The sequence below is a fragment of the Crotalus tigris genome, unplaced genomic scaffold, assembly GCF_016545835.1.
Source record: "Crotalus tigris isolate CLP2741 ecotype Arizona unplaced genomic scaffold, ASM1654583v1 scf7180000019364.2947544272:3078424, whole genome shotgun sequence".
NCBI classification, from domain to species: Eukaryota; Metazoa; Chordata; class Lepidosauria; order Squamata; family Viperidae; genus Crotalus; species Crotalus tigris.
The window spans coordinates 2,166,509-2,192,234 of record NW_024097500.1 but is presented as its reverse complement, the minus strand read 5'-3'; the positions used below and the strand labels follow the sequence as shown (position 1 = coordinate 2,192,234).

Here is a 25,726-nt window from a genome sequence, read left to right as displayed (position 1 = left end):
GAGGAACAAATTGTTAGGAATATTTACACTGGAATGTTACGTTATGTCCATCTTTGTTTTAACTGTATTATAAATAAAAAACTTTTTTTAAAAAAGTGAATCTGGCTTCCCCCCATTGTTTTTGTTGTCAGAAGGGCGCAAAAGGGGATCACGTGATCCCAGGACAGTGCAACTGTCATAAATAATGAACCAAGCATCTGAATCTTGATCGCGTGACCCTGGGGATGCTGTAGAGGTCATAACTGTGAAGAATGGTCATATGTCACTTCTTTCTGTGCCATTGTAACTTTGAAAGGTCATTAAACAAACTGTTGTAAGTAGAGGACTATCTGTATTGGCTAAAAGACATTTTTTTTCCATGAAGGTTCCGAATCAATCCGATTTAACTCAGATTCTCAAATTAACCTTTCAGCTCTTCACAGCAACAGTCCTCTGTCACCCTTGGTAGCACAGCTGATTATAGCTGCTGGTATTATATTCTTTAACCATCTGTTCCAAATGTCCTTTCCGCTATTGGTCAGGGTAAAAACACTTTACCAAATGGGCTGGTTTCATATGAAGTGATATCATTTTAATTATGGACATCTCTGGAATCCTAGCCATTTAACTCCTTCTGCCTTCTACCTTCTCAAACCCAGAATGATTTCTTAGCTCCTGACCAATACAATACAATACAATACAATAATGGAATGAAGTAGAAGAATAGAATAGAATAGAATAGAATAGAATAGAATAGAATAGAATAGAATAGAACAGAAAAAATATGGAATGGGAAATAGAATAGAAATTACAAAAGTTGCAAAATGGGGCAAAATTCGCTTAACAAATATAGTTTTCTTTGCACAACGAACAAGAAAACACAATAGTCGTAAATACATACAGAATCCATTTTTATTTAACTTAATCATGTAGTACTGTAACTACTAGAAAAAAGCAGAGTAAGAGAAACTAAAGGAGCTTCAGCATCAGGCATTCAAAATAGACAAAAGTTCTTTTCTTTTTTTTCATAATGTAAAGAATCCAGAGTATATCGCAACAGGAATAAATTCTTACAACAGAATATACAAAAACATTGATCTTTTTTTCCATCATCTACTGATTCATTTTAATATAAACACAGGAATTTCTTTAGGAATAATTTATACACAGCAAGTCTTCCTGTAATAAATTGGTATGTTATTTTATTCGGTTTTTTTTTATTTTTTTAAAAAGTTTATATTTTAAACAAGGTAAGTTGGAAAATCTATTTGTAAATGCATTCAGTTCGAGTCGTTTTGTGTGTGTATTGTGTGTGTTTGTGTCTGTGTCGGGGGGAGGGGAAGGGTGTTGTTTTTAGCAGGTTTTTTTTAAATTTATATTTATATTGTATTTTATTGTCCCAGAGACAGATCTCTGGCCAATCCTTTCTTTTCAAACCTCACTGGTTTAGAAAACAGAAAATTCATAAAAAAAGGAATAATCACTCAAAATCATTTAGGCAGAGGGGAGGGGGCCTTGCTTTTGAGATAAAAATTAGATAATGTCTTTAGTATTTTTGTTTAAATAATTATAATAAATAGGGACCTTTAAAAGAATATGGGTCTTTTCAAAGAAAGCTTCAAAGTTGTTAAATATGTACATAAACTGCGCACTCTCCTAAGCCGCCTTTTTTCACAGAATGGGGGAAAAAACGGGTCAAAGTAAAATTCTCTTTCCATGAAGTGATTAATGCTAGAAGTGACATTTTCATCATATCACTGACCAGGCTCTCAGATCCTTCAACCCAAGTAGTCATAAAGCAAATCACCCAAGCAGAATACCATCCCTAACACCTTTCCCCAGATGCCCATGCCTCTGCTTTCCATATCAGTGTAACTCCAAGACAAATACTAGTTCAGGGATCTTCAAACTTGGCCCTTTTATGACTTGTGGACTTCAACTCCCAGAATTCCTCAGCCAGTCCTCAGCCAACTGGCTGAGGAATTCTGGGAGTTGAAGTCCACAAGTCATAAAAGGGCCATGTTTGAAGACCCCTGAACTAGGCAGTAAGTGTACTGTTGCTATATTGTCCCCATACAACAGGAGTCTTCAAACATGGCCTTCATGACTTGAGGACTTCAACTCCCAGAATTTCTCAGCCAGCATATGCTGGCTGAGAAATTCTGGGAGTTGAAGTCCCCAAGTCATGAAAGGGCCAAGTTTGAAGACCCCTGTGCTAGAGGCTGCTTAACAGCACCAATGTTTGTTCTGTTTTCTTAACCAGCAAGGTTTTTCTCAACCTGTACCTTAACACAATAAATGTGAAATGATTAATTGATGATCCCACTTATCCAGAGCTCTCTGGAAGCCTGGGTTACTGGAGATACAGAACACAATCTGGGCATCGGGTGTGCATACAGGGCCATGTGTGAGTTGTGGTTTAGAAGTGACTACAGGTTCCTCTTAGTTTTGGCATACTGTAAAGGTAATTAATAACATTGGTATCCTGAAAAAGAAAAAAAAAAGGAAAAACATGCACACTGAAAAGTGCCCTTAAATTATCGTTAGTGTTTAAAAACTACAAATGGTTTTTGTGTTTTTTTTAATATAAAAACTACTCTATAGTCTTGCAAAATGTAGTGAAATATGTCGTTAGTTTCTGTAAACCAGATCTTTTGTCAACTGACTACCCGTAATCTACTGGACTGAATAGCCCCAATGAAAATGCTAATGGATCGGTAGCGGATAGAAAGGATACAGAATTCAAAGATGACAATTATACACACACAACCCACGTTTGTGTGCAACAAAGCTGCCTGGAACCTGCGTAACAGTTATGGCCAGATGGTCATGATCCATTCCAGGGGTAGGCAACCTTGGCTCTTTTATGACTCGTGGACTTCAACTCCCAGAATTCCTGAGCCAGCCATGCTGAGGGGAAAGGGAGAGGATTCCAAGCTGAACCATGCCGGCTCAGGGATTCTGGGAGTTGAAGTCCACAAGTCATAAAAGAGCCAAGGTTGCCTACCCCTGATCTATCCCTTTCAAATTCTCCAATACATGGATGCAGCCGACTCTGTCCCAGAGGGCATTTCCACCCTAGACTCCAATGGGAGTTACCTTCCATTAAGATGCTTAAGAGAAACCTGCAAACATGGTTGCTCCAGATGCATGTGGAAACTTGGCTCAGGGGTCAATGTGTTAGAAGCAGCAGCCTGTATGGAGTTCTGCTTAACGTTATTTGATTCCACAGCAGAAATGCTCCAGAACTAGATGTCTATGGAACATCTAGAACTCCAGCAGTAGACTTCAGCGTCACCAATTCCAAATTAGTTAGGATTCCTGGCACACTCAACTTCAGTCAACCTGTGTGTTGCAGACCAGCACTTCTGCCCCATAATTTGTGTCTTCCTTCAATTTGGATCAACCTGGTGGTTCTTAAAACCTACTCGAAGACACGTTAAGTGTTCCAACTTGGAACCAACCGGTCCTTCAAACAGGATTCATAATTTGTTGGAACAAAGCCCACAACACGTTCTGTATCTTCAGCACCTCTAGGAAAGGAAAGGAATGAGCCAAGAGATGAATTGCGGTGGATTGAATCCGTAGCCCTACTCACGTGTTCCAAAAATCTTAGCCACGGAACAGGGAAGGGAGGGCAGCGTTCTTGCCAAGTTCCCAATCTCCCGGGGATGGGAGAGGAATGCAACCATTTCCCCCATCGAGCACTCTGCGCGATCAGCCAAGTGAGGTCAGACTTTCCCTTCAGACCTTCCCCATCGTGAAAGAAGTTAGGGGGTAGCCGGGATTAAACCAGAGCTGGGGTCACCCACATGGCACCTCTTAATGTAAAGCAAGAATATATGTATTTTTTTTTTAAAAAAAAAATTTAAATAGTTCATCTTTTTCAAAATCTGATTATATGGGATTTGGGCAAAGTTGTCAAACGTACTTTTTAAAAAATAAATGGGAAGGGGGTGGTTATGATGCCTGAAAAAGTTGCTGACCCCCATTCCCCCGCCAGAAGAGGCATCGTGAATACCTGAACAGAGCATGGGAAAATATATTTTGACAAACTTAAAATAAAAGTCACAATGAAATGTTACCAACTACTGGAATGGAATTTCGTTTAAAAAATATAACTCTATCAAACATTATACCGGCAACAGGAGTGCCATTCATATACCTAACAGATTGTACTAAACAACGCTCAGCATTTTCCCAGAGATGTAAGCAGCACTTCCACCTCGCAACCAGTCCTGGGACCAACTGGATTTTATAGCATCAAACAGGCACATGAGTGCTAACAAACTTAAATCTTAACTTTATGGGAGACCCTTCTCGGAAGAACCCGGAGGAAGCTAATCTGCAAACCGGTCTTCTTGGATGCTCTGCTTTGTGTGCCATTCCGACATCAAAAGTTAAATCAACAGTGGAGAGCAGTTCTGTTTTGATATAGCAGGCCTAGCTCTGAAGCCAAACCCGCACATCTGCACATCAAGGAAGCAGCCAGGGGACTCAGACCATTCTTTAAAGGAAAGGCCACCTCAAAACTTAAAGCTGAATCATTGTTGTGTTTTTTATATGCAGGGCCATTAAAATTTAACAAGCATCACTGCGTACCATCCATGCAAAGGTTCTGGAAACAAAACACATGTTCATTGACTTCCTTGTACAGGATGATTGGAAGGCAACTAGCGAACTATTGATAATTGAGAAGGAAAAGGGACTGAAAGTAAAATTGCAAACGTGGTAATGTCTAAACCACCCTTCCAAAATCTTTTGATTTTAGACTGAGTTCCCATAATTCCTAACCAGGACAACAAGTGGTTACCCTCTGCCCTATCTCCAGAGTATTATATATTAAGGTGTAAAAATGGGCAATCCATGCCAACAGAGCTTATGAGAAGTGAAAAGTGAGACCCAGACTTGAACTGACTTAATATGGATGCTGTAGAGAATATGGTAGAAGAAGGAGGTACAAACATCTTCTCCTCATAATGCAAGATCTCAAGATCACCCAATGCAATCGACTAAAAACAGATCCAAGCCCCTGGATTGAGTCCTGCTATGAAAAGTGGTTTACAGAGAACCAATGGCTTAAACTGGGAAGCTCCTCCTTCAGTTGCGTTGGACTTACAATTTCCTGCATCAGCCTAGCCATTCAAGCTAAGCACTTCTAGGTTTACACACCAGGAGTAGCAGTGAGCATTGCTTGTACATTGCAAAATGGAAATGCTGTTACATCCAAGTGCCGGGAGATCTGGGGTGAGGGGGCATCGTTTGAATGAAGAACTTAAAAAAGATGGACCCTTGGTTGGACTTAGAAAAGCTGTCAAATTTTCGTGAATGAATGGAACAAACTGTCCAACTTTCTGATCTGTGAAGCCAATTCAGTTCTATGCGTGATCATCACATCCAGTGACTGAGGTTGTATCATTTCAATCCAAACCCATCCAGAACTAAAATAAATTTTCCATCTCTCACAAACCCTGCAAAAAATTGCATCTTTGTGCCCAACATCAAGCCAACAGAGTTTCTTTGACATGCATAGACAATATGGGTTCACTATCAACAGAAAGACTGTATGAGGAGAAAAAAAAAGACAAGCAGATAATGTCAAAGGGGCAACACAAAAAAAGATTCCAATAACAAGAACAACATCTATGGAAACCATCATGGGTATTTAAAAAAATATGAACGCAGAACACTATGGTAGAATTGAGGTGATTTGACTGAGGTGAGCTCACCTGTCACATATGCCTACTTGTTTAATCACACGACTGCCTTATTTCTGAATGCTTATGAAATGTATGTCTTGATGGGCATTACAATGTTAGTTTTCTCTCCTAATATTTTAAGCCACCTACGTACAACTAAAAGTAATAACATGGACAGTTGGGGGGGGGGAGAGAAATCTTCTTAAACCAGTTAAAAGATCTGAAGATCTAAACAGGAGATTAGTATGTGCAAGAGAGGAGAGGCCATCACTGAAATCACACACACACAAAAAAACTAAAAATAAAAAAATCACCTGAAAGAACAGAAAGACATCAAGCAAAGAATAGTCAGGATAACAGGCATCTGTTCCTTACCAAACCCATTTTAGAATCAAACATGGCCTTGGATGCTTTCCAAATCTCTAGAGGCCAACCGCTGGATATTAACACAATTTTAAGTTCTGTATCATGCAGTTGAGCCTGACATAATTCAGATGCAGCAAGCAAGTCATCCTTCTACCTGGAGTCTCCAGATGTGCTAATGCACACCCCGAATTCAGGCTGAGAGTCCAGGTTCAACACAACTGGATGACTCCAAACTGGGGAAAACAATTACAAGCTGTGTGGAAAGGAACAGTGGCCAGGATGGAGAATTGCCACCTGACTGGCAGATCAGTTAAGCCAGGATCCGTCACCTGACAGTTTTCACAACTGCAAAACATCATTTGGAGGTTCGGGGAAAACAACCCAAACTCTCAACAATTTTTCAGCTACAAACGCAAATCATATCTTTGTGTTCCTGCCACATACTAGCAGCTCTTTCTTTTCTCCAATCCTACACTAACTTGGTTTTAAGGAACCCTATTTCACTGATCTGCCAGAGAAATAAAGCTGTACTTCGTGTTTAGGTGGGTATGTTCACTTGGTTCCGATCTCTCTTTCAGAGTTTGGAGGCACCTGGAGAGCTTCAAAAGGATTAAACCTCCTTCTCCATATCCACAGTCTACATGTGATTCAGACCTGTTAACACTCCCCATTTTTAAACCCTACTTCATCCCAGCGGATAACCTGTTTTGGCACCACCAGATGGTATCCCTGGGGTTTTCACCTGCCTGTTCTTTTTAACTAGACGGACAGCAGCTTTTCATTTTTTACTCAAAACCAAGTGAAAACTGCTTTCAATCCACACCACACCAGAGAGATAAAAGCATTTGTGAATGTAAAGCAGCAGCAACTTTTTTCTCCAAGGGATCTTTTTTTGTGTGTGTTCAGCAGTGACCTCCTTCTCTAAAACCTGCAGGATGTGTGGTTTGTACAACAAATGAGGTTGCCAGTATTCAACAGTATATTGTCGGCTGCTGAGAAAATGTGAGATGTATATTTTTATATATACACACAAAAAAAGTGTGAGGTAGATAAAATGTTTGAAAAACAAAATAAAAACTGTCCCGTCATAACTCAGAAAAACAGAACAAAACAAAACTCTTATTTCAGTATTTAAAAAGTATTATGGGGCACTTCTACAGTGATTTAAACTGAGAGCACAAAAAAAATAAATAAAAAGAATCCTACATAGAATACATTTTTTTTCTTTTTCTTTTTCTCGAAAAAGGGGAAATAGTTAACTACGGGGAAGTGAAAAGATGGTTGGGACTGAAGCTACACAAGCAAAAAAGAAAAAAAGCACTACAAACAAAACTTTTATCTCCAGTCACAATCTAGCAGTTTATAGTTTAATTCTTTGTTCTTACTCAAAACACAAAACCCCCAGCCAATATTAAAAGGAGAGGAATCAATATTTCCAACCTAGAATAAACCTTAATCTGCTGCCAGATTTTTTATTTTTTTTTTGGTTTAATCAGTGCTAACCCAGAATTTCCATGTCGGACTAAGCCAGCATCAACAACCTCTCTCCTCTTTTTCAACCAACCCGTACAACACCTTAATTCGGTTTCACCTTTATGACCTCTCCAAAACTTGTATCCATCCACTATTTCCTTTTTTTTGGGATACAGCAGGAGCCAAAGCCACCCGGAAATCAGAGGAAATTTGAGTGACCTTGCAAAATCACCACTGGCAGAGCAGGAAATGCATGTTGTTCCTAGGATGGAAGGGTTGATGGCTGGAAAGACAAGGCCGCACTCAACCGTTCACCTACATCTGATATACTTCAGGGTGTGTGGTGGTTTGCTTGAAAGGGCCAACAAGAAGGAGGGCGAGGCAATGCCACACTGCTAACAGCAGAAAATTTTGCTAAATCAGGGGTCTTCAAACTTGGCCCTTTTATGACTGGTTTGAAGACCACTGTGCTAAATCAAGGGTTGGCAACTATGGCAATTTTATGACCTATGGACTTCAACTCCCAGAATTCCTGAGCCGGCCAAGAATGAGAATTCCATGTTGGCTCAGGAATTCTGGGAGTTGAAGTCCACAGGTCATAAAATTGCCATAGCTGCCCACCCTTGCATTAAATAGTTAATTTTCTCTTTTTTCGTGACTTGAGTCTCCATCCTACCTTGCACTGTAACAGACCTGGGCATCGTATGTACCAAGAATGAGAATGATGGTTTAAGAGGGCAATACATACAGGACATGAACCTTGATTGGCAACGTACTTTTCCCGTCCATCCCACAAAGTGTGCTTTAGCCCAAACAGACGGTCATAAATATATATATATATATATTTTTTTTTCAAAGCAAAAAAAAAAAAAAAAGAAGACAGAAGAGGAGAGATAGAAAGAAAAAACAAAACCAGGAAAATCTTTCAAAGGTGTTAAACCATCGATGATTCCAGGTACGGCGGTTCGGGAAAAGAAGCGGCAGGATGAAGGTGGAAAGGTCCAACTTTATATAGTAGAAAGCACGAGGGAAGAAATCCACCGGAAATGGAAGGACGGGATGGGGGGGGGGGAAAAAGAGGGTTGACCTGAAGATTTTTTTTCTTTTTCATAGATTAAATCCACAAAGATAAAGAACAAAAAAATAGCAGCTTTTTTTTTCTGTACAGACATATAGATGAGTATCTGAACTGTAAAAAAGTTATAAAAGTGACACAAAAAGACAAATGTGTATGCAAATGAGCCATGGTCTAACACAGAACTGCAATACCCCTTGAAGTCTTAATAACAGAGGGGGGAAAATAGGGCATTGAAGAATTGAAGGCCTGAATCTGTTTAACTGCCATTCTTCTCCCGTTTTAGTGTTTCTCTAAGTTTTTTTTTTTTTTTTTTTTTCATTTTTTCCCGCTGCAAGCCTGCCAAAAGAACAGAAGAAACAACTCATGGCAACGCTTCCTGTTTTGTCTGTCTGCATTTCCATTCTGGAGGGCTGTGTTGAATTTCTGCACAAGAAGCATCTCCTTCCTCGCCCTTTTGCGCCCGTCATCAATGCCAGTTGTATCCAGAATGAATTGGTGGGGGATGTTGGGGTGCTTGCTAATTCAGCCCCATCCCTTAGGTTCTCAACCATGGGTTTTTGTGTGTTTTTAATTTTTTTTTTTAAAAAAGAGAGAACAGGTTTTTTTTCTTTCGTCCAGTCAAAAAATAATATTTTTTGTCAAACTTTCCTAAAAATGCCAGTGTACGATAGATAGGGGAGTGTATTGGTCTGTATTTTGTTTCAATGGAGCGTGTGATTGGAAAAAACAAAAACCAAAAGAAAACAAAGCAAGGAAAACCCTAAAAGTTCTTTTTTTTTCTTTTTTTTGGCAAAGTTTGGCAGCTCTGGGAAAAAGTATGACCCTTCTGTCTTTCGTGACAGCCTAGAAAGTTTAAGGAATCATAGTTTAAAAAAAAAATCCAGTCTTTTTTTATTATTATTATTCTTTCTGTCTTTGTAACAACTTACAGCGCTCGCAAAGAAAGCAGGAGAGCTGGTTGGCCTGTCCTTCTCCTTCCATGCGATTTTAAGAAACAAAAAAAGTGTCAAGTTGAACTTCACACGGACATGTTTCCCATTTATGAAGCAGAAAGAAAGGAGAGGAAAGGGAGACGCACATCAGATTCTCAAGTTTGTTTGTTTTCTGTTGCTATTAAGTGTTAATATTAAAAGTTTTAGAAGGCTGACTGTGCTCCGCGTACAGAGTTCTGTTGCTCGGAACAATCTCCTGCTTGCATATTGAAACAACCCCCCCCCCAAAAAGGAAAAATAAAAGTTATTTCGACTTCTAATCGAAGAGAGGATTCTCCTGTGTGCAGTTATGACAGTTCTTGAAGATCCACTGAGGTACAGTCGGCTTTTGAATATATTGTTATTTTCTCACTTGGTTGGCTTGCTCTTGTTCCCTCCCAGCTCAACCCCTTATTTCTGCATTTGCAAAAAAAAAAAAACCAAAAACCCAAAAAAACCACCTGTTTCTCAAGGTCAGCAGGCTGAAGACTGGGGTAAAGGCAAGGCCCGTTCGTTCTTGCGTCCCCCGTTCATGTGAGCGTAGGACTGCCTCTCCTCAAAGCTGGCCCGGAGGACCACCACGCCTGGCCCATTCTCGGCTTTGTGTCCTGAGTGTTTATCCGAAGGCTGGAGGGCCGAGGAAGGATCTAAAGGAATGCTCTCCATGTTCTCCGTCTCCAAATCTAGTTCTTCCGTGTCGGGAGGCTTGTTCTCATCGCTGTAAAAGAAGGAGACCTCTTTGAAGGCCGGGTCCAGCTCATCCTTGATGCTGCCGATGATCTCCAGGAAAGAAGGTCTCATCTTGGGGTTATACTGCCAGCACATGCGCATCAGTTCGAAGCTGGAAAGAGAAGACAGCAGACACGGTTGTGTTGGAGGAGGACTTGGGTTTAGCTCCTGACCAGCAACAAACATTTGGTTCCCTGACATTTAGGAGGCCTTTGAGGAGACAGCATGCAAATAGGGCGCAGCGTCGCTTTGGGCGGGAAACCCTAAGACCCTGATTTACACCATTTAAGACAAAAAGGGACTGTTAGAAGTTGACTCCCCATTCCTAAGTAGCTTTGCTTGGTCTGGAACCCCATGGTGGTTGAGAGTTAAGTACTCAAATGCATCTGAATGAGGAAGGGGGTCAAGCCCTTGCTACCTTCAAATGCCATAGATCAACTCAAAATGATCCGGACACCAGAAGCAGGATTGCTCTAATTCAAGAAACTGAATACCTATAGATAGTCCTCAACTTGTAACTATTCGTTTAGTGACCGTTTGAAGTTACGACAACATTGAAAAAGGAGACTTACGACCATTTTTCCATACTTACAACCGCTGCAGTATCCCCATGGTCACCTGTGGTCAAAATGTGGCCATTTGGCAATCGACTCATATGTATGACAGTTACACTGTCCCTTTTGTGAGCTACCTTCCTGTGAGGTTACTCAAGGGGCTCACAACGATAAAAAGGATGAAAAATGAAAGGAGCGTAAACAGAAGTAAAATAATAAAACAAAGTAGGTAGTCCTTGACATACCATCACAATGGAGCCCAACATTTCTCCTGCTAAGTAAGACAGTTGTTAAGTGAATTTTGCCCCCATTTTGTGAATCTCTGCAACTGTTAAATTAGTGACACTGTTGCTAAGTGAATCTGGCTTCCCCATTTACTTTGTTGAAAGGTCGCAAAAGGGGTTCACAAGACCCTGGGACCCTGCAATTGTCCTAAACACGAGTCCGTTGCCAAGCGTCTGAATTTTGATCACGTGACCCTAGGGATGCTGCAATGCTTGTAAATGTGAAAAACGGTCCTAAGTCACTCTTTTCAGTGCTGTTGTAACTTTGAACGGCCACTAAACAAACTGTTGTAAGTCGAGGACTATCTGTAAAATGAATGACGACAAAGGAATTAGAAATACACATTCCCCAATTTTTGCTTTAACGCTGCCTTCTGTCTTAAACGCGAAACAAGGTTCCAGAGATGTTGGGGTTTTATTTCATCTTTTTTCCTTATTTGCAAAAAGCCAACCTGGCTCAACCCAGCAAGAAACCAGCCGTCGGTCTAACCAAGATCCATTTCGGTAACTTCACACCCGTCGTTTCCCCAGCTGCCTCTTTGTCTCTGTCTAAAAACACCAGCTGGGACCAAGGACAGGGATAGCAGCTCTTTGCCCAGCTGCCTGAAGGGAACTGCTGAGGAGATACCACAAAGAGGCCAGCGGGACACATGTGCCAGCAAGCACATGTGACACTTCCTTTGAGGCCATTCCACCAGCTTCCCATAAAAGGAAGTTTTCTTCAGCCGGTGGGTTAGCGGGCCTTGTTGACGCAGCCTTGGAAACGGAATGCTCTTCCAGAAATGGGAGGAAGAGAGAGAGTTTGCAAACCTGCACCGATCACGAGGGAGGAATGAAAAGGCTTTTCTAATGACACCTCCCTTTTGCCTGCAATGACGTTTGCAACCAGGAGGAACATCTCAGCTGCTGCTGCCCTTTGATTTCCGGCCAAGGGGGGGGGGGGCTGCCAACCTCTCTCTGTCCTGCGGGAATCCATGGCCCCTTCTTCAGCCTCAACAACTCTTGGGTTGGGGAGTTGTGCCACAGGAGGGGAAGGTGCACCCCTGGGGTCTCGTTCTTGGGAAATTTTCTTTTCTGAAGTACACAGGGAGTCCTCGACTTACAACATTCAGTTTGTGACCGTTTGAAGGTCCAACGGCACTGAAAAAAGTGACATGCCACGGCCTGGTACTGGTCCAGGGACTGGGCGTTGGGGGACCCCTGCTCTAGACTAGCCATGTCCAATTCACTTAACCACCCATTATGAACTTAACGAATGCAGTGGTTCACTTAACTGTGGGAAGAGAGGTGGTAAAATGGGGCAAATCTCACAACAACTGGCTCGCTTAGCAACAGAAATCTGGGGCTCACTTGTGGTCGTAAGTCGAGGACTGCCTGCATGCAATGGCTGCCTGGAAGCTGAATTCCATCATCCCTGGAGGGGCCAGGTTAGGAAAAGAGCGTCAACAGCTATTGACTGGGGCAGAAATGGGGTGGACTGGAGCATCTGCTTTAATCAATAGCTTTCTAAAAAGGAGGGCTGGAAGACTTGAGTAGCCCTTGAGAGTAATTTGATCAGCTTGGGGGGGGGGGACATGCCTTCAACCAAGAAATTATGTCAATTTATATCTATTAGCAGCTCCCCCTTAAACGGCAGTTAAATGCTATCCTCAAAAAAATCTCCCCAACCTTAATTACCCGGGCTTATACATCATTTTCACCCTCAATTGCCGGATGGGGAAAGAGGGGAGGTCTTGATTTATTAATAACATTCTTGCCCATGAAATTTAGACTGATCATCTTTTTTCTGCTTTGCATAGCTGCACATCCGTGCCCCCCCCATCCCCCCTGGCTGGCCTGGTTAAATAATTTCCTCTGTGTTTAGCAGAATTTCAAAGCTTGCTGGAGATTTCCCATTCTGGAAAAAAAAAATAAGGTGGAGAATTCAGTTCCTTAGCAACAGCCGACAGCCGCCTCTCCTTTGCCTGACTCCAGCTAGCAAGCTAGCAAAACAAGGCTGAACTGTCACCTGATACCAGTCTAAGCCCTCTGGCTAAATAAGCTCTTTTCCTGAGAATCTCAAACAGCTGAGGCCCCTTAAGCAGTTGCATCCCTCATGCAGGCCTCCAATGAAAAGAAAAAAGAAAGAAAAAAGAAAAAAAGGCCAGCAAAATAAGTGTTTTCCTTCCAGAAAGCCACCATTCACACGATGCTCTGTATTTGCTAACTCCAAGCCCAGCCCAACACAATTGGGTTGCAAAGAATTGTAAAGCTTTGAAAAACACGTCAGGTGGACAACCCAGACACTAAAAAAAGGATGGTTTGATGGGGGGGGGGGGACCTTTAACAAGAAGCTGCTTCTTTTCTTTACAACCTGGAAATTTCCAGTGGAGGGTTTAAGCCAAGATCGTCATAGGTTAAGATCCCTATCTTGTTTCAAAAAAATGCGAGTGAGAGTTCCAAATTTTACAGGCAAGGGAAAATTGGTCAGGGAGGACAAGGTGAGGGAGAGGCGATCTTTTCTGATCCCTCAAATCGGGGGTCTCAAACTTTTCTGGCTTGGCAGGGGGGAAAGGGGGTGGGTCTGTGTGAGCAATGAGCGCCCACATGCAGCTCCATTTGCACAACAGCAATAGCACTTAGACTTATATGCCACTTTGTAGTGCTTTATAGTCCTCCCGAAGGAGTTTACAGAGTCAGCCTGTTGTCCCCAACAATCTGGGTCCTCATTTTACCCATCTTAGAAGGCTGGAAGGCTGAGTCAACCTTGAGCTGGTCAGGATCAAACTGCCGAACTGCTGGCAGTCAGCAGAAGCAGCCTTTGTTGTTACTTGACCAACTGCCTCTCCTGTGCTGTTTTCCCCACCAGGGCTTCAAGCCAATTGGCAGATAGGAGAGTTTGGACTGACCTCACATGGGGGAGGCGAGATATTCCAGAGGGCAGGAGCCACAGCCCCCCCCCATCAAACCAGGATGTGATCTTTTGAATTCAACTGGACCCTGCCAGCTGGAATAATCAGGCTGATTATTCTCTGTAGGCACAGGTGGGACACGCCAGTCCCAAAGCAGGTGAAGAGAACAAGGCAGGCCAGGACGGGAAAGGTCTGGATATACGTACAGCATGTCTGGGCAGTTGTCTGGCTTCTCCAGGAGGCCTCCCTCCATCACAAAGCGTAAAACTTGTTCATTGGACATGCCTTGGTAAGGCTGCTCGGCTAAGGTGGCGATTTCCCATAACACAACGCCGAAAGACCTACAAGGAAAAGGTTAAGAAACGTTAGAGCCAGTGGAAGTTTTCTCTGGAGAAACTCAAAAAGTGAAAAAGTGTACAGATGTAGGAGAAGGCATGGCTGAACCTGGGGGAGGAGTGAAAATAGGCATCAGCCTAGCATCCCTACCTAACCACAAGCAAACTAAGTCCAACCCCTTTTGAATGCTTTGTCCCTTGTCTAACTCTAATCAGGTGCTTGACCGTTAGTTGAGAAGATTAACTGAACCTTCTCATGTGGACCTGGTCTTATCCACCTGTTAAGAACTTACAGAAACTTGGGTAGTGAGGAGAGGCACACATGCAACAGGCACATGATTCCTGTGATGACTTCACACAAATGTAACTTGTGTATCTACGTCACAACAACTCTGTCACTTGCATATGCTATGGATACGTTGACATTGTGGCACCGTCACGGTTTGTTACAGGCACATGAACTTTGCCATTTAAAAAGTGCAGCGTTGTGTAACCAACTGGGGCAATAATACTGCAATAGAAGTATAAATTACTTTTGAGTAACACTGGCTAGAAAGATAGGCACAAATTGAATCAATAACAATAACCATTGCGCTTTTTATGCACTCTAAAAAAACCCATAGGGCCTGATCTGGTGAAATTTAATTTGGAGTCAATTGTACAAACTACACTTTGGATAAAGTAATAAATTGATTTGTTGCAAACAGACTGGAAGCTTTTATCTCCACGTCTTTGTGAGGCTGCCACTCTGAATCCGAATCAATTGTAAATATTTTAACTCAACCAATGTAATCCCCAAATTTGGCTTTGAATGGGACACTTAAACATGCTTTAAGAATATTCAGTTGATTTTTATTTTATTTACTGAATGCCTGGTCAGAGGCTGCAAGAAAAACCCAGATACAATATAAACCAGGAAGCAAGGTGCAGAAGACAGAAATAGTGTCCCAGTTCGAGATAACTAACCATCTAAACTTGATATGGAGAACGCAACTATTTTACTCTAAACATCATTCCAACAGTCTCTTCTGGTGGGAACTGAATGGAAGTTAGCAACTTTTGATGCACATCCAGCAGGAGAAAGCCCACTGCCCTTTGATCTAATTAACCCCCCCCCATTTTTTTATTATACTGGATTGTATGAAAGAAGACATTTAAAATACCGATATTCCTTGCAACATTAACTGCAGAGTGGGGCTATTTTTGCTGCACGTATGAGTTCTCCCCAAGTCCTGACATGTTGGAATCAGTCCCGATAATAACTAGAATGTCATTTACTCTGGGATCTGGATCATCCACAACCTTACTTCTGCCTTGTTTATTTTTATTCCGTCAGTGGAATCTAAAATAAAAACTAGGCAGCTCAGCTCCAAAGTTAGCTCTTCCAGAAAGCTAGACTACGGCTTTCCCCATCTCAAGAATTTTGCAATGGGCAGCCAAATTCTGCAGCGGGTTTCCCAAAATATACAAATCTATGTAAAGGCCCAGCCTGCCAAGCTTGGCGATCTAGCGTGCTTTGCTGGGCTGTGGGAAAAGAGCACAGAAAAACAATAACACCAGTTTGTAACTCTTACAACTTGAAAGCTATTAGACTGAAGAATCCAACCTCAAGTAGATGCCACTACAGGTAATCCCAGACTTACAAATTTTAGCCACCGTTCGAAGTTACAATGGCAATGGAAGAACTGACTTATGACCGATTTTCACGCTTACGACCACTGCAACATCCTCATGGTCCCATGATCAAAAATCAAACGCTTGGCAACTGACCCATACTAATGGCGGTCGCCATGTCCCACAGGACACATGATCCCCTTTTGCGACTTTCTGACAAGCATAGACAATGGGGAAGCCAGATTCACTTAATAACCGTGTTGCTAACTTAACAACTGAAGCAATCTCAGTTAACAACTGTGGCAAGAAAGATCGTAAAATGGGGGAAACTCACTTAACAACAGAATTTTTGGGCTCAATTGTGGTCATAAGTTAAGGACCATCTGTATATGGTTACTTCTACTATAAGGACCAGTAAGAAGCACTGCAAAATCAGAGAAATGGACCAGTTTTAAAACTGAACTTTTTTGGGGGGGGGGCTACGCACGATGAAAGCTTCCCTAAGAAAGTAGAACACACCCCCCCCCCCGAGATGCCTATCTAAACCAGGGCTCTTCATACTTGGCAACTTTAAGACTTGTGGACTTCAACTCCCAGAATGCCCCAGCCAGAATTACTGGGAGTTAAAATCCACAAGTTTTAAAGTTGTCAAGTTTGGAAACCCCTGATCAAAATCCAAGAAGGTGTGAAAAAAACCCAAGTTTCGGGGACCGGCAAAGAGCGATCAAAGAGTGCTTTTATAAATGGTTTTCTTTATTACCAAACATCCGAGTGGGTTGTGAACACGCCGTCCTTCAGCGATTCTGGGGACATCCAGCGGACCGGCAATAGTCCCTTTCCACCTTTCCGGTAGTAATCAGTCTCATAGATATCCCTCGTCATGCCAAAATCTACACAGTACACAACAGACAGGTGCTCAGCAAATTGCAGTTCAAGCAGAAATCACCATAACAGCAAAACAGAGTTTAGCCAGCGGACTTCGGCTGTGTAGCTCTATTACCACAAACTTTCATTTCTGTTTTAACGCACCCCCTGGGATGTACTAAAATATCTCATTTTATCTGTAATCATACAGACTGACAGGGAAATGTGATGGCCACTACATTTCCTATCAATCTCAGCTTCATTTATTTATTATTTTAAAGATATTGAGATTTTATTTTTTTTTAAAGCATGCTGGGCTACAAAACCAAATGAAGTCCTCGATGCTCTCTGAGTTTGCAGACGTTTCATGACCTGTCTAAGTAACATCATCAGTGCGAGGAAGGATAGGGTTTACTTCCTGTTTATATACAGTAGCTTGCCCCACAAGTGTTGGAGGGAGTGTGATTTTTCTCTCTGGTAATTCCTTGATTTGGCTATTGTTATCTGCTTGGTTGTCTGTCTGGTGTTATTCCCCACATATCTGGAAGTTAGTTGCTGGGAAAAGTGTATTCTGGTTTTTTTTTTGTTTCCAAAATCAAGTATGTCTCCAATGTTTCCTTTATTACTTCCTCCTTCCGTTATGTATTCAAGATGGACAGTGATTAATACTGACATGTTACTTATATGTAAGGGTGTAGGTCTAATACATAGGTTGTATATAGTATGTTTTAAATGTGTGTTATGTAGGTGTACACTTTGAGAGGAAACAACTACATTTCGTTTTTTTAATGTGTGCCATTGTGCCCACAGGGAAAAAAATGACAATAAAGATTATCTAATCTAATCTAATCTATTACAAGAATCCCTCTTGGTCTCCTCTGGTGTCAGCCCTTCAAAGGAACAAAACAGGCTTTTAAAAGTCTACTGGAAGTCTAATTGTGTCGTCCCCTGAGCTACTGCAAGGGAAATACTGTAATGTCCCTTTAACTTGCTCCCTCTGCCCATGTAATATGGAGTTGAAACTCTCACACTGCATCTAAGACGGGGTTTCTGTAACTCCCTTTGCATTCTCCTTTTCAAGGTTACGTCCTTCCAACTCTCCCTGTCCCCTCAGCATAGCTGCCTCAGGAATTTTGGGAGTTGAAGTCCACGAGTCATGAGAGGGCCAAGGTTGCCTACCCCTGCCCTAGACCATTTCAGACCAGTGGTTGTCCAATGAACATGAGGCCTATCAAGAACTCATGATTTTACCCCACCCCCACCCCAAAATTGGAAATTTTTGCCTTGCCCATTTCTGGCACCTAGAAGTTTCACCAAGTCTTGCCTGAACATTTTCAGCCTGCTGTGTCTAGGATGACACTAAATGGTTCCTTTTTTCAGTAGTAAAGATGTCCTACCTCCAATTTTCACAGTAAAATCCTCTGCCACCATGCAGTTCCTGGCAGCCAGATCTCTGTGGACAAACTTGTTGGCGTTGAGATAGGCCATGCCATCTGCAATCTCCCCAGCCATCTGAATCATCTTCTTTAAAGGCGGAGGACTCTGAACAGGGTTGTTCTAAGATGAAATGGAGACGGTCACCAAGTCATTAAAGAAAGTTTAGCCTTTCTTTCCTTATTCCAACCTCAAGACTGTGACTTTTCAATGTCACAGCTGGCCATTTGTTTCACTGGCCCAACGAGACCAACTGCTCTCCCTTGAAGTGTGTGCCAAAATGTCCATGTTCTCTCACATCCAACGAAAGGGAGGAAGGACAATGGGAAAAAGTACAACGGGAGTGGAAGGAAAGAAACAGAAAAGATCCTAGTCATCCACTCTTTCTCCACTCAGCCCCCCAAGGTTGTTTCCACAATCATGTTTTGAGAAGCCAAGTGATTTCTGTATCTCATCTCAAGGAACACTGTTTGGTTTACAGTCACACTTTCATCTTCACAAACACACCAGATGCTTCTACTATCTCCACATGAATTATTTACAACAGAAGCCATCCACAAAGGCGGGAAGGGCCGGAAAGAAGGGAAGAACTCAACCAGCTTTGCCAGCCCTAATTCTGCTTTTATTTGGTTCTTGAGGACTCTCTCCCTCCCCCTTTCTCCTGCCTAACTTGGAACTTGTGAGAACACACACAAGGGTGGCTACTGATCTTCTGTTGCCAGCGTGAGTATTAAATGTCAACCGCATGACTAAATATTAGTGTTTGTTGCAAAAACTCATTCATAATTCAAGGCAAGAGCGAAAGGGAACGGCGGCTGTCGTACTGAGAGTCATGAGCAATTAGCAGGACTGTTTTACACTAAACAATCATCCTGTCTTATTCAGAGTCAAGAGTAAAGGGCGAAAGCCGTGCCAGCTGATTTAGCAGCAGGGACAAAGGAAGGCGTGTGCAGCTATTTACAGTTAGGTGGGCAAAAGGGCTAGAGGATTGTTGTTTTATTATTTATAAAAACAGGGATGAAAAAAGTTCCTGTGAATGAAGGGAATGCTTCTTGCTGTTCGAATATTGAGCATCACTGCACAAGAAATAGCCTTTTTTCTTCTTCATACATGCTCCTACCTTGACATAAATAATTAAGGAAAAAGTGGTGTCTTGCTTAAACCAAATTTATAGCAGAATAGGATTGTTTTAGCTGTAGCAACACAGAATCTAATTTTGGGGGGGGTGCATTTTGGCTCCTAAAATTCTCACTTTATTTGTGAATATATATATAGAGAGAGAGGGGGGGGAGGGAGGGAGAGAGGGAGAAAGAGAGAAAGAGAGAGAGAAATTCAGAAAGGATCTAAGAATGTTTAAAATACCTACATGTCACATCCCCTAGGATCTACATGAAAAAAATACAGCAATTTTTATAACTGTGGTCCTAGCATGTGTTTTGTGATCCTAAAAGGTTGCAGGAATATAACTGAACGGTGTCCCTATTTTTGCTATTTATTTATTCTATTTTAGACTTTTAACATTTGTCTAGTAATACGTGATAAGCCAAGTGCCCAAATCTTTAAAAGAAAAATAAAGAAAGATACTTGCAAAATCAGCAATGCATTAGCATGTTTGTAATTGAAAAACCCATAGCTTGACAGGAGATTCTCCAGGAATTAATAAATACTGGTAGTCCTCAACTTACAACAGTCCATTTAGCTCAAAGTTACAAGAGCACTGAAAAAAATGACTTATGAACGTTTTCCCACACTTATGACCACTGTAGCATCTCCATGTGATCAAAGTTCAGAGGCATGGCAACTGATTCGTATTTATGACAATTGCAGTGTCCCCAGGGGGGGAGGTCATGTGATCCCCTTTTGCGACCGTCTGACAAGCAACGTCAATCGGGAAGCCAGATTCACTTAACAAACCAGGTTACTAATTTGATAACTTGCAGTGATTCACTTAACCACTGTGGCGAGAAAGGTCGCAAAATGGGGCAAAACTCACTTAGCAAAAATGTCTCACTTAGCGACAGAAATTTTGGGCTCAATTGGGGTCGTAAGTTGAGGACTCTCTGTAGGTAAGGATATGCATCCATGCAGGATTCAATCTATCCTTCTTATTCAATCAGTAAATAAGGATTGCAAATCAACCCTGAGGCTGCCAAGATCTCAACTACTCTGTGAAAACAACAACTGATGACCCAGATTGACCCCCCCCAATAGAAATAAGATGGTTCTCAAAGGCTATCTTCTTCTCACGCAGCAGATTTCCCCCCCCCCCACCACAAACATACTTCCGTGTCTGGGCGAAGAGACCGTAGGTAACTCTTCAAATCTCCTCGCGTCATGAGTTCCATGATGACCAGGGTGGGTTGACCTTGAGAGACAACTCCAAGAAGCCGAACCTGTCAAAAGAAATAGGTAAATTATATACTTCGGAGGAGAAGGACAGGCAGAGCCTGGTGAGGGAGTCAAGAGAGGAATCAGCCTAAAGTCGTTACGTTCCCACAAGCGTTCTAAGTCCCATCCTTCTTGAATTCTATTAACTTTTATCTAGTGCCAATTTAGTGCTGACCGTTGACTGACTAGACCAGCAGTTCTCAACCTATGGGTCGCGACCCCATTTGGGGTCAATCGACCTCTTTTCGGGGGTCGCCAAAGGCAGCGATCCGCCATTTTGTCCCCTCCGGGGGCGCGCTGCGCCTCCGGGGGGGCGGTGCCGCGCACGCGTGCCGCACGTGGGGGTGGCGCCGCGTCTCCGGGGGCGCCACCGCGCATGCGTGCCGCGCGCAGGGGCGCCGCCCCCATGTGCGCCGCGCACGGGGGCCCTGCCCCCATGCGCGCCATGCCGCGCATGCGCATAACGTTTGTGTGACGGGGTCACCGTCACATAAACGTTGAGAACCGCTGGACTAGACTCTTATGTATAGGCACGAGCAATCAAATGTGTGATCCTGATTGTTGAATGCAGGAGGCTGCAATGGTTATAAGTGTGAAAAATGGTCCTAAGACACTTTTCTTAGTGCTGTTGTAAATTCGAACGGTCACTAAATGAACTGTTGTAAGTTGAGGACTGCCTGCAATTGGCATTGGAATTTCTGTTGCTAAGTGAGGTGGCCATCAAGTCCAATAGCCAGATGGCAATCACACGACTGTGCTGGGACTTTGAGGACTGGTCCTCAGTACCAAACAGTCACTGAAAAGATGGCTGGTAAGTGATGACTATTTGTGATTTACTCGTTAAGTCTGGGAAGATGGGAAGATGTCAGAAATCAACAAAGCTTTGCACAGTTCGGTCACTTACAACGTGATGGCAGTTGAACTCCTTCATCACCGAAGCTTCGTTCAGAAACTCGATCCGCTCTCTCATGCTTGCCGATTCGTTGACTGTCTTGATGGCCACCCTGGTTTCTGGCTCGTCTTTTACAACCCCCTTGGCTACTCCCTCGTAGACCATGCCGAAGGAGCCTTGCCCGAGTTCCCGACACATCGTAATCTTTTCTCTGGGCACTTCCCATTCATCGGGTACATAGACTGCAAAATCACAAAGAATTTTATGAAAATGTTATGGTGTATGAGGAGGGGAGAGAAGGGGAGCTCACCAAATCTGCAGATGACACCAAGCTGGGGAGAAACAGGCAACACTTTAGAAGATAAGTGTTCTAAGCAACCGGAAGGATCTGGATAGACTTGAACACTGGGCCACATCCCCCAAAATGCAGTTCAGTGGTTGGAACATAAAGTCCTACACTTAGATAGGGACCAAAAGCACAGGTGTAGAATAGGTGGCACATGGCTCAAGAGTAGTAACTGTGAGAAGGATCCAGGTATCCTAATGGACGACCACTTAAGTATGAGCCAGCTGTGTGCTGCAGCTGCCAAAAAAGCCAATGCAGTCCGGGTTGCGTCAACAGAAAGACAGCATCAAGATAATGTGAAGTTATAATACCATTTTATACTTTACTGGTAAGATCATACTCCAGTTTTGGTTGCCACAATACAAAAAAGATGTTTCCTGCTCAAGCAGAGGGCTGAACTAAAAGACCTCTAAAGGTCCCTTCCAACGTTGTTATTGTATACTGATATGAAAGCCACAGTTCAAGTTGACAGCCTTCGCGACAGGGAAGTTTCCTTTCCTGGAATAATATAACTATAAAAGCCAATGTTTACATTCTTCCAATTTATACTCTTCCAATGTTTACATTCAAGCACAAATGCTTTGAAACCATTGTGTGGTTCCATCCTGTTGTAAACCTGCCCCTAAGTTGTAAGGTTAGGAACAGATGAAATCCAAGAATATAAAGTGACTATGTTGACATGTTACACTGAACTGTGTTTGTTTAGTCACAATAGCTACATTTACACAACATACTGAGTCTACAACAAACCCAAACCAATCATGTACATGGTAGTCTTCAACTTACAACCACAATTGAGCCTAAAATGTCTGTTGCTCAGCAAAACATTTGTTAAGTGAATTTTGCCCCATTTAACAACCTTGAATCAATCTAAGGATCTGGGGGGGGGGAAGGAGGAGGAGGAAAGATGGAAAGAAGGGCCAAGGGAGCAGCGGGAGGAGGAGGAGGTGATGGAAGAGGAGGAGAAGATTATTTCATCTTGAGCAACGTTTCCCTTCTCTTCTGCAAAACTCCATTCACCCAGTTCCAAGACTTTGCTTCTGAAGAGCGTCAAAAGCTAACTTACCATCCGAAGCGCTGAAATATTCCGGATTCACAGAAGCATACAGCACTCCATTTCCAAGCCTGTCACTGTTCCTGTTAAAATATAAACCGTTACTTCTTCACATTGATACCCATCTCTCCCCAAAAAGGACAGAATCTTCACAGTTTTGGGCCTCTCACCTGACGCTCTGTTCTGAGACTTGCTGTTAAAACGCCCACACACACACTCCACTAATTATTTTTAGCATGCCACACGGAGGTGCAAGGAATCCGATGCGTAACTTCCTACGTCTTATGCAAGGGTAGATCCCTTAAATTTGCATTTTCAGGTGATATTTATTTCCAAAAATTGGTATCAGGAGTGGCAAAAATGTAGCTTTTCACACGGGCCTCTGTGAGAACAACTGAAGTCCCTTTTCTTCCTTGCCCTCATTCTCAAAAGTTTGAATCTGGGTTGTAAATACATTTTGGGGGACCTGTCATAACTTCAAATGGTCACTAAGCGACCGGTCATAAGTCAAAGTTTACCTGTAACTACTCCCCATCCAGAACCTTTGAAAGAAATCTTCAATACATAACGGGAGAAAGTGACCACTTTTTGGAAAATTGTATTCCATCTCAGTGAAGGAAGGATGAACGATACAAGATCAGGAATGGGACAACTTGCCACAGCCAACTTGTTGCAAGAAAACTCATTACAGGACAACTCACTGTGGGACAATTCAACCATTTAATTATTTAAGATAATTTAAAAAATATTTTAATCGTTGTCATTCACATTTCACTTGTCCCTCCTTTTGCATCCTTTCTTTGATGATTCTATTCCACCATTTCTTCAGTGTTGTTATTGTAAATATTGTCCCAAAGCGAGTGGGTGAGTTGTCCTAGACCAGGGGTAGGCAACCTTGGCTCTTTTATGACTTGTGGACTTCAACTCCCAGAATTCCTGAGCCAGCATGGCTCAGCTTGGAAACCTCTCCCTTTCCCCTCAGCATGGCTGGCTCAGGAATTCTGGGAGTTGAAGTCCACGAGTCATAAAAGAACCAAGGTTGCCTACCCCTGCACTAGACCCAATTCAAGATACCCTGAAACCTGCCCTTGTTCCTTGTGTTTATGCCAAGTAATGAAACAAAGAAAAGTTGGAAAGAAACGTGTAGGTTGCTAAAACGAGGAGGAGGAAGGATAGGAAGAGAGTGTTAATACTTTGGGAATCCTTGATATTGCCTATGTTTGTCAGAATTATTTATTTCATTTCTTGGGATTTCCTGGAATTTCCTTGGAGAGACATGGAGAGAGGGGGGGGAGAGAGAAGGAGAGAGAGAGAGAGAGAGAGAGAGAGAGAGAGAGAGAGAGAGAGAGAGAGAGAGAGAGAGAGAGAGAGAGAGAGAGAGATTATATAACCATAAAGTGTTTCGTAAGAATTCTTTTTCTCTGCGATCCCAAATCGAGGTCAGGTTAAAAGCAGCTCCTGTTGGGTCTTTGGTCTGTGCTAAACCTTGCATTGCAAGGCCCCCCCCCCACGATCCACCCACCCATCTGCCATTCTCACCTCTTCTTGTTGCAGACGTAAAGCATGATCAACAGCCCACCGATGATTAGCAGGACTGCAATGGGGAGCACGATGATCAGATGCAGGAAGTTTCCATAGTCTGCTGCTGCAACAAAGAATAGCCGGCATTTAAAAGCATGCACCAACACAAACACACTTGCAACCACTGCAGCATCCCCATGGTCACGTGATCGAAATTTGGGCTCCTGGCAACTGGCATGGATATGATGACGGTTGCTGCATCTTGGGCTCACGCGATGGCCATCTGGGACCTTCCCAGCTGGCTTCCGACAAGGACAATCAACAGGGGAAGCCAGCCTCGCTTAACAACCATGTGATTCGCTTAACAGCAGCAATGTTCTGCTTAACAACAGTGGCAAAAAAAGGTTGCCAAACTGGGCATGACTCATTTAACAAACTACCATACATCTACATATATTATTCTAAGCAATTCTGACTGGATGATCAAGCTCCAAAGAGTCCCATTAAAACAGCTGATATCTAATAAATATATGAAATAATAGGGGTGGGATTATAGAAAATAGAATAGTAGGGTTGGAAGGAAACTTGAAGGTCTTCTAGTCCAACCCCCTACTCAAGCAGGAGACCCTATACAATTCCTGACAAATCATTTTCTAATCTTTTCTTCAAAACCTCCAGTGATGGAGGACCCACAACTTCTGGAGGCAAGCTGTTCCACTGGTTAATTGTCCTCATTATTAGGAAGTTTCTCCTTAGTTCTAGGTTGCTTCTATCCTTGGTTAGTTTCCATCCGTTGCTTCGTGTCTTACCTTCAGATGTTCTGGAGAATAGGTTGGCTCCCTCTTCTTTGTACCCCTCAAATATTGGAAGACGGCTATCATCTCACCCCAAGACCTTCTCTTCATTAGACAAAACCAGGGGTAGGCAACCTTGGCTCTTTTATGACTCGTGGACTTCAACTCCCAGAATTCCTGAGCCAGCCAAGGTTGCCTACCCCTGGACTAGACATACTCAGTTCATCCTATTTAATTAAGATCACTTCTCCTAAATCTGTTTTTCTCTTCCAAGGTACCCAAAAAAGCTTACGTTTGGGTTGGACGTAGAACGAGATTGGCTCCGTCCAGGATCCGTTCCCAGCTAGCGAAGTGGCCTGCACTCTAACCGTGTAATTCCCCGGGTTCAAGTGAGTCAGCTTGGCTCCACCAAGTTTCTTATATTCTTGCCTGGAAACGCATTCCCGTTTTTCCTGCAAAG

The 25,726-nt window shown here is 42.7% G+C and overlaps 1 protein-coding gene across 4 annotated transcripts in view; it reads right to left on the bottom strand.

Annotated features, from left to right (window-relative positions):
• Positions 1–873: 873 nt before the first annotated feature.
• Positions 874–25,726, bottom strand: part of IGF1R (insulin like growth factor 1 receptor) — a 125,509-nt gene continuing 100,656 nt past the window's right edge. For 2 of the 4 annotated variants that reach the window (XM_039362108.1, XM_039362107.1), the window contains exons 14-22: positions 25,559–25,718; positions 24,491–24,596; positions 22,964–23,034; positions 21,564–21,793; positions 20,554–20,664; positions 18,235–18,394; positions 16,734–16,863; positions 14,231–14,365; positions 10,041–10,407 (exon numbers count right to left, since the gene is read on the bottom strand). In XM_039362108.1, the coding sequence (XP_039218042.1) occupies positions 10,041–10,407; positions 14,231–14,365; positions 16,734–16,863; positions 18,235–18,394; positions 20,554–20,664; positions 21,564–21,793; positions 22,964–23,034; positions 24,491–24,596; positions 25,559–25,718 (1,470 nt within the window). Of the gene's footprint in view, positions 10,408–14,230; positions 14,366–16,733; positions 16,864–18,234; positions 18,395–20,553; positions 20,665–21,563; positions 21,794–22,963; positions 23,035–24,490; positions 24,597–25,558; positions 25,719–25,726 lie in introns of all 4 variants that reach the window. The other 2 variants (XM_039362109.1, XM_039362110.1) reach the window with 2 other exon arrangements.